General features: G+C 33.2%; 1 protein-coding gene across 1 annotated transcript in view; it reads left to right on the top strand.

The window, feature by feature from the left end:
- LOC137650180 (von Willebrand factor A domain-containing protein 7-like) overlaps window positions 1–10,000 on the top strand; it is a 33,315-nt gene that overhangs the window by 4,666 nt on the left and 18,649 nt on the right. Inside the window, exons 3-9 of the mRNA XM_068383352.1 lie at window positions 444–643; window positions 1,073–1,270; window positions 4,446–4,567; window positions 6,580–6,808; window positions 7,428–7,522; window positions 8,389–8,526; window positions 9,947–10,000. The exon at window positions 9,947–10,000 is cut by the window's right edge and continues 41 nt beyond it. Coding sequence (XP_068239453.1) covers window positions 444–643; window positions 1,073–1,270; window positions 4,446–4,567; window positions 6,580–6,808; window positions 7,428–7,522; window positions 8,389–8,526; window positions 9,947–10,000 — 1,036 coding nt within the window. The remainder of the gene's footprint in view (window positions 1–443; window positions 644–1,072; window positions 1,271–4,445; window positions 4,568–6,579; window positions 6,809–7,427; window positions 7,523–8,388; window positions 8,527–9,946) is intronic.

Genomic DNA, 10,000 nt, shown 5'->3' with positions numbered 1-10,000 from the left:
CTATAACCCTAGTTGGAAAAGCAGGATGCTATAATTATGCCCAGGGACCCCAACAGGGAAAATAGCCCAGTGAGGAAAGGAAACAAGGAAAAATAAAATATTTCAGGAACAGTATCAACATTAAAATAGATATTTCTTATATAAACTATAAAAACTTTAACAAAAGAAGAGGAAGAGAAATAAGAGAGAGAATAGTGTGTCCGAGTGTACCCTCAAGCAAGAGTACTCTACCCAAGACAGTTGAAGACCATGGTACAGAGACTATGGCACTACCTAAGACTAGAGAACAATGGTTTGATTTTGTAGTGCCCTTCTCCTAGAAGAGCTGGTGCCCTGGCCAACCTACTACCTATTAGGGGGTATAATGGACATATAGAGAACAAGAAAAGATAAATAAGATTATAGTATGTTTTAATAATGATTTATATTTTTCATAATTCCAGATATCACTTTGGAAGCGAGAGATTTTCAGAATCTCAACAGCAGTTAGCCAGTAGGTGGCGAAGGATCATCCAAGCAGGTCTAGCGGGCGACTATAGTGCTGCCATCTACATGTTGGGTTTGTCCCTCGCTACAATTCAAGATTTCTACTCGCACACTAATTGGGTCGAAATTGGGAATCACGAATTTAGCCCAAATATAGGTGAGGTGGTGAAAATTACTTAGGGAATATCTTGAGAGAGAGAGAGAGAGAGAGAGAGAGAGAGAGAGAGAGAGAGAGAGAGAGAGAGACCAAATAGGCTATAGCCTAGGTGAGGTGATGTAAATTCCTTAGGGAAAATCTTGAGAGAGAGAGAGAGAGAGAGAGAGAGAGAGAGAGAGAGAGAGAGAGAGAGAGAGAGAGAGAGAGAGTGAGTGGTGTTAGGCTAGTTTTTTTTATCAATTAATTTATATTTTATTTACTTCACATATCGATGCCTTAATAGGGCGAATTTAGTTTATTATAACAATGCATTAATTTTTTTTATTTAAGTTTATTATGAAAAATTTGAATTAGTATTCTTTGAAAATAGAATAATAATAATAATAATAATAATAATAACCATCGGTCTATCGACCATTTTAACTCCAGGACTCCCCGGGATGGAGTTCGGAAACGTGGCCACTCCTAGCGTAGGAACCTGCAGGGACTGCCCGCTGGACGAAGACGGGTTGGAATCCTGCAAGGACAACATCCTGCAGGAAGTCATCGAAGAGATGAAGCTCACTTCGGGTTACTCTGACGGGGCCTTTGTCAACGGCGTCAAGCTGGAGAAACCCAGAGGTTTAGGTTAGTTAACTCGAAGTTGTTTTTTGTTTTGGAGAATGTCAGAGATTCGAATCAATTTCTTAGTTATGGCACTTAAACCTAGTTACATTTGGTGTCCGGGATATAAACAGTTACATTTGTTCTCGGACTTATAAGCCTAATTATATTTGATGTCCGGGATATAAGCCTAGGTACATGTTAGTGTCCTGGATGTAAGCTTGATTACATTAGTTGTCTTGCATATAAGACTAGTTACATTTGGTGTCTGGGACATGAGCATAATTATATTTTTGCGTCATGGCACTTAAACCTAGTTACATTTGGTGTCCGGGATATAAACAGTTACATTTGTTCTCGGACTTATAAGCCTAATTATGTTTGATGTCCGGGATATGTCTAGTTACATTTTAGTGTCCTGGCTATAAGCTCGATTACATTTGTTGTCATGGATATGAGCCTAGTTACATTTGATGTCTGGGACATGAGCGTAATTCTATTTTTGCGTCATGACATTTAAACCTAGTTAAATTTGATGTCCGGGATATAAACAGTTACATTTGTTCTCGGAATTATAAGCCTAATTATATTTGATGTCCGGAATATAAGCCTAGATACATGTTAGTGTCCTGGATGTAAGCTTGATTACATTTGTTGTCTTGCATATAAGCCTAGTTTCATTTGATGTCTGGGACATGAGCGTAATTCTATTTTTGCGTCATGGCACTTAAACCTAGTTAAATTTGATGTCTGGGATATAAACAGTTAAATTTGTTCTCGGACTTATAAGCCTAATTATATTTGATGTCCGGGATATGTCTAGTTACATTTTAGTGTCCTGGATATAAGCTTGATTATATTTGTTGTCATGGATATAAACCTAGTTATATTTGATGTCCGGGATATACCGTAAGCCTACATTTGTCATCATGGATATAAGCCTAGTTACATTTGATGTCCGGGATAGAAGCCTATATTTGTTGTCATGGATATAAGTCTAGTTACATTTCATTGTCCTGGATATAAGCTAGATTACATTTGTTGTCATGGATATGAGCCTAGTTACATTTGATATCCGGGATATATGCCTAAATTTGCTGTCATGGACATAAGCCTAGTTACTTTTGATGTTTGGGACATGAGCATAATTACATTTGGGTTATGGACATAAGCCTAGTTACTTTTGATGTCTGGGACATGAGCATAATTACATTTGGGTCGTGGACATAAGCCTAGTTACTTTTGATGTCTGGGACATGAGCATTATTACATTTGGGTCGTGGACATAAGCCTAGTTACTTTTGATGTCTGGGACATGAGCATAATTACACTTGGGTCATGGACATAAGCCTAGTTACTTTTGATGTCTGGGACATGAGCATAATTACACTTGGGTCATGGACATAAGCCTAGTTACTTTTGATGTCTGGGACATGAGCATAATTACATTTGTTGTCATGGACATAAGCCTAGTTACTTTTGATGTCTGGGACATGAGCATAATTACATTTGTTGTCATGGACATAAGCCTAGTAACTTTTGATGTCTGGGGCATGAGCATAATTGCATTTGGGTCACGGATATAAGCCTAGTTACTTTTGATGTGTGGGACATGAGCATAATTTGGGTCATGGACATAAGCCTAGTTACTTTTGATGTCTGGGACATGAGCATAATTACTTTTGGGTCATGGATATAAGCCTATTTACCTTTGTAATGTCTTAAAGAGCGTGTTTATGTAGGCTGCATAGATAGATAATTATTTATAGACAGGTACGGTTTATATTTATCTGACATTATTATGTTACAAACTCACCTTCTACTTATCCAATCATTGTAGGTAGTAGGTTGGCCAGGGCACCAGCCACCCGTTGAGATACTACCGCTAGAGAGTTATGGGGTCTTTTGACTGGCCAGACAGTACTACATTGGATCCTCCTCTCTGGTTACGGTTCATTTTCCCTTTGCCTACATACACACTGAATAGTCTGGCATATTCTTTACATATTCTCCTCTATCCTCATACACCTGACAACACAGATTACCAAACAATTCTTCATCACCCAAGGGGTTACTGCACTGTAATTGTTCAGTGTCACTTTCCTCTTGGTAAGGGTAGAAGAGACTCTTTAGCTATGGTAAGCAGCTCTTCTAGGAGAAGGACACTCCAAAATCAAACCACTGTTCTCTAGTCTTGGGTAGTGCCATAGCCTCTGTACCATGGCCTTTCACTGTCTTGGGTTAGAGTTCTCTTGCTTGAGGGTACACTCGAGCACACTCTCCTATCTTATTTCTCTTCCTCTTGTTTTGTTAAAGTTTTTATAGTTTATATAGGAGATATTTATTGTTGTTACTCTTCTTAGAATATTTTATTTTCCTTTTTTCCTTTCCGCACTGAGCTATTTTCCCTGTTGGAGCCCCTGGGCTTATAGCATACTGCTTTTCCAACTAGGGTTGTAGCTTAGTAAGTAATAATAATAATAATAATAATAATAATAATACTCTTCCTCAGTTATTACAGTAAATATGAAATATATGTAAGAATGCGTTCTTAAATGAATCAGTAGAACTTCAAAAGTTCAAAGTTCAAAGTTGGAGCAAATGTTTTTATGTTGACCAGGCTGACATGAGTCTTTTTATAGTTTATATGACTTATCTGTTTTTTTATGTTAATAGTTTATATAGGATATATCTGTTTTGAGGTTGTTACTGTTTTTAGAATGATATATTGTTAATTTATCCTCATCATGTATTTATTTTCTTATTTCCTTTCCTCACTGGGCTATTTTTCCTTGTTGGAGCCCTTGGGCTTATAGCATCTTGCTTTTCCAACTAAGGTTGTAGCTTGGCTGATAATAATAATAATAATAACAATGATAATAATTGGGCATTGTTAATAGTTTACATAGGGCATATCTGTTTTGACGCTGTTACTGTTTTTAGAATGATATATTGTTAATTTATCCTCATCATTTATTTATTTCCTTATTTCCTTTCCTCACTGGGCTATTTTTCCCTGTTGGAGCCCTGTGCTTATAGCATCTTGCTTTTCCAACTAGGGTTGTAGCTTGGAGAATAATAATAATAATTATAATAATAATAATTGGGCGTAGACATATTGGCCTATCATTTTAATAACCTATAATGAATTAATGAATCTATTATTAATTAATACATACTAATCATATTTTAATTCTAGGCAAATGCAGTCATGGCGGCTCACGAGATAGGCCGGGAAGTGGCATCAACAAGGAACTACCAACAGCTTGTTTTTCTCCTCATCATCACCTACACCAGAAGGCAGCTCAAGAGGCTATACAGGTAATTGGTGCATAGATATAATTTATTTCTTTTTATTCCATATTCTGTTTTGCAATGAATTGTCCACTCAGGCACACTGTTGTAGTTTCCCTTCCTCTTGGTTTGTTATAGTTTTTAAAGTTTATATAGGAAATATTAATTTTATTGTTGTTACTATTCTTCAAATATTTTATTTTTCTTATTTCCTTTCCTCACTGGGCTGTTTTCCCTGTTGGAGCCCCTGGGCTTATAGCATCCTGCTTTTCCAACTAGGGTTGTAGCTTAGCATTTTATAATAATAATATAATAATAACAACAGATCTCGAATAGGTCTAGGTTTATTTGATGCGACTAAAAATAAATTACTGGAAAAAAATTAAAAGGTAGATTGATGATTTATTTAAAAAATGCTAGAGAAAACTTTTATAATTTAAATGAAAGTTTACATTATATTTTAACAGTTCAGACTGATTTTGAAACCCCTTCATGGTAATAATTATTTAAAACATTTTTTTTATCTTTTTATTAAAAAGTTAAATTACATATTCTACAATCACAATATTTACAGTATAATCACATTTAATTGCATTTTCTTTAAACAAATCCATCTAATTTAACAATTTACAACATCACACATCTTGATTTTAATTTTTAGTCACTCAAAAACAATAATATATATACTTTTTGGTGAACATTTTATTCATTCTTTCTTTATAGATATTTTTCAAAAGCCACCGATCATATTGAAATTTACTCTTAAGAAAGGCATCTTGATCTTCCTAATCGGGTGGTTGAATCAGTAGAACTTCAAAAGTTCAAAGTTGGAGCAAATGCTTTTTTGTTGACCAGGCGGACATAGTCTTTTTATAGTTTATTTATGACATATTTGTTTTTGATGTTGTTGATAGTTTATTATATGACATGTCTGTTTTGACGTTGTTTCTTACTTTAGAATGATTTATTGTTAATTTGTTCTCTTCATTTATTTATTTCCTTATTTCCTTTCCTCACTGGGCTATTTTTCCCTGTTGGAGCCCCTGGGCTTATAGCATCTTGCTTTTCCAACTAGGGTTGCAGCTTGGATAGTAATAATAATAATAATAATAATAATCTGTTTCCTCTTTCGTATATCGTTTCTTCTTACAGACCCAAACAGCATATAAATAACCAACTATCAATACAGTGGCGTTATTATAATCCTTTTTCGTCCTATATTTGTAATTGAACATTATAATTAGGAAATTATCCAACTGAAATCACAAATTCAACGTTAAATCCAAGTATTCATATCCGGTTATTTCTGAATACATAGTGGTGGAACGCACGCACCGGATGTACACACTAGGCGTTACAGGATGAAATAAAATGGTTTCATAGACTCATGTTACATTTGTAACGGTGTCTCCGTGACCTATATTGTTCTACATACTACGATTTTGGGCGCTGTAATATATTTTCCAAGGGGTGGGGGGGGGAGAGGGGGAATTCTTTTTGCATACTTTATGTATTCTTTGTGTATAATTTCCGCGATTTTCTGGTATCAGTTAGGCAAACTCTTTTGGCACTTTGAATTAGGCCTACTAGACGGAGTGCCAAAAATACTCATTGTGTTAATTTAACGAATAAAGTAATTATCTATCTATCTATCTATGGTGTCTATATATATATATATATATATATATATATATATATATATATATATATATATATATATATATATATATATTATACACCATAAAATGTCTCGAAATCATTATACGATATAGGTTGTATTAAGCTATACGCCATGTAGATCTCTCTCTCTCTCTCTCTCTCTCTCTCTCTCTCTCTCTCTCTCTCTCTCTCTCTCTCTCTCTCTCCATAATATAATGGTTACAATGTGTGTGTGTTCTCTCTCTCTCTCTCTCTCTCTCTCTCTCTCTCTCTCTCTCTCCATAATATATTGGTTACAATGTGTTTGTGTGTGTCTGTGTGTGTGTGTGTGTGTGTGTGTGTGTGTTTACGGTAGCTGCTAACTTAAATCTTTTTTTCAGGCTAGTGAATTTTACCTCAATCTCGTGAGAGGCGCAGTAGGAGACGCCCTCTTTTCGAGGCTGCTCTCCCTCCACCCGTCTCCTGCGATCGCCCTCGTCCTCGACACCACGGATTCGATGGACGAAGAGCTCAACGTCCTCACTCAAGTGGCCAGGAACCTGCTGGAGCTTCACGGGAAAGCCACTTACCCGCCGGCGGAATATCTTCTGATTCCGTTCAATGATCCGTGTAAGGGTTTGAAGAATATTTACGTTTCTTTATTATTATTATTATTATTATTATTATTATTATTATTGTTGTTGTTTTTGTTATTATCATTACTTGCTAAGCTATAACCCTAGGTGGAAAAGCAGGATGGTATAAGCCCAGGGGTTCCAATAGGGAAAATAGCCCAGTGAGGAAAGGAAACAAATAAAAAATAGCTTTGCAAGTATAATAATATATTGTTGTTGTTGTTGCTGTTGTTGTTGTTATTATCATTACTTGCTAAGCTACAACCCTAGGTGGAAAAGCAGGATGCTGTAAGCCCAGGGGTTCTAATAGGGAAAATAGCCCTGTGAGGAAAGAAAACAAATGAAAAATAGCTTCGCAATAATAATAATAATAATAATAATAATAATAATAATAATAATAATAATAATAATAATAATAATAATACAGTCTAACAGATCGCTTAATCCAAATCAAACTTGAAATATAATATAAATAACCTGAAATATTGTTCTTCATTAGAAATAAAATGCTTAAATCTACCAAGATGAAGTTAAGAGAAGTCGAACAGCTAAACTGGGCCTTAGGTTTATCCATTTGATTAGACTATCTTTCGTTTTTTCTCTTCACTGAATAGACCTATCCCGCCCAGTGACGAGGTCCCAGCGCCCCAATGAGATTTACGAAGCCCTGACGCAACTCACGGCTTCTGGAGGAGGCGACGAGTCGGAGGTAAGATAGGACTTAATTCGATTTTAAAGGTCTTTCGTGAATGGCAAAGGCATGGGATAGTGGTAATGCTCTGGCTAGCAGGATGTGTGTATATATATATATATATATATATATATATATATATATATATATATATATATATATATATGTATATATATATATATATATATATATATATATATATATATATACTGTGTATATATATATATATATATATATATATATATATATATATATATATATATATATATACATATAAGAATATATATATATATACTGTATATATATATATGTATATATATATATATATATATATATATATATATATATATATATATATATAAGAATATCAAAACAAATATGTAAATATACAATATACTCTACATATATGTATATATAGCTATATATATGTATATATATATATATATATATATATATATATATATATATATATATATATATATATATATATATATATAGCTATATATATATATATATATATATATATATATATATATATATATATACATCTATATATATATATATATATATATATATATATATATATATATATATAAATATTTATATATATATACACAATATACTCTACGTATATGTATGTATATATACTAGATTATATATATATATATATATATATATATATATATATGTATATATATATATATATATATATACACACTATATATATGTATATATATACACTATATATATGTATGTATGTATATTATATATATATATATATATATATATATATATATATATCTTATATACAATAACTTCATCATTATTCATCACACACAATCTAACCGTTAATTATAATCTAATTAAAGATCATCCCCTTGCAGTACAGCATGTCTGCACTGAGACTAGCTCTTCACTACGCCCCAGCCTACTCTCACGTGTACTTAGTGACCGACGCTTCTATTAAGGACCCTGAGGTGTTTGACAGCGTTGTGGCCATGGCTAAGGACAAGAGAATTCAGGTAGGAAGAGGAGCATTTTTTACTTTCCATGTTTGTTATTTTGTGAGTTTTTTTTTATTGTTATGTTATATTGTATTTTTTTTTTTTGTTACCTCCGCCAACGAAGTTGGAAGGATGGCATGTTATGTTTTACCCCCTGTTTGTGTGTTTCTTTGTGTCTTTGTGTGTGTGTGTGTGTGTGTGTGTTTGTGAACAGCTCTCTCGTAGAGTAATGAAACTTGTAGGGATCTTTTTGTTGTTTGTTACCTCCGCCAACAAAGTTGGAAGGATGTTATGTTATGTTATGTTTTACCCCTTGATTGTGTCTTTGTGTGTTTGTTTGTGTGTGTGTTTGTGAACAGCTCCCCCGTAGAGTAATTAAACTTGTAGGGATCCTTTTGTTGTTGTTTGTTACCTCCACCAACGAAGTTGGGAGGATGTTATGTTTTACCCCCTGTTTGTGTTTGTTTGTGTGTTTGTGAACAGCCTCCTAGCCACATTTTTAATCGTAGAGTAATGAAACTCGCAGGAATTAACTTTTGTGGGAAAAGCTAGAAATGATGAAATTTTGGAATGTACAGTAAATTTACCCCCTGTTTGTGTTTGTTTGTGTGTTTGTGAACAGCTTCCTGGCCCCATTTTCAATCGTAGAGTAATGAAACTTGTAGGGATTAACTGTTATGTAAAAAGCTGGGAATGATTAAATTTTGGAAGGTCAAGGTCAAAGGTCAAGGTCACGGTCAAGCAAAATTTCCAATGCAGGTAATCAGCCATAAGTTTGGACATCGTTGTCACAGAGACTTCAAACTTGGTTCATATTTGAGTGTATGAAAATGCACATGTTAAGGTCAAAGGTCAAGGTCGAGAAATAAGCAGCTGCGGCGGAGGTCTGCGCTCTACTTAGTGCCCCTATAGTTAATTATTATTTTTTTTTTGCATTGACATGCAATTGCATTATTGCATTCAGTCGATGCAAAATTATAACGTAAGAAACTGCCAACCCTACAAAATTATTTCTTAAATAAAAATGAATTGCACAAGAATAATTCTTTTACATAATTTCATTCATGGTAATTGCAAGAACTAAAATTTATATATATATATATATATATATATATATATATATATATATATACTATATATATATAATATATATATATATATGTATATATATATATATATATATATATATATATATATATATATATATATATATATATAGTATATATATATATACTATATATATATGTATTATATATATATATATATGTATATATATATATATATATATATACTGTATATATATATATAATATATATATATATATATATATATATATATATATATATATATATATATATAAATAATCGACTCTCTCTCTCTCTCTCTCTCTCTCTCTCTCTCTCTCTCTCTCTCTCTCTCTCTCTCTCTCTCTCTTCAGGTTACGCCAGTCCTGACGATGCCTGTCAGTCACGGGGGCATCCTTGGGAGGTCG

The sequence above is a fragment of the Palaemon carinicauda genome, chromosome 11, assembly GCF_036898095.1.
Source record: "Palaemon carinicauda isolate YSFRI2023 chromosome 11, ASM3689809v2, whole genome shotgun sequence".
NCBI lineage: Eukaryota > Metazoa > Arthropoda > Malacostraca > Decapoda > Palaemonidae > Palaemon > Palaemon carinicauda.
The sequence above is the reverse complement of the archived record's forward strand: the minus strand, read 5'-3'. Positions and strand labels throughout refer to the sequence as shown.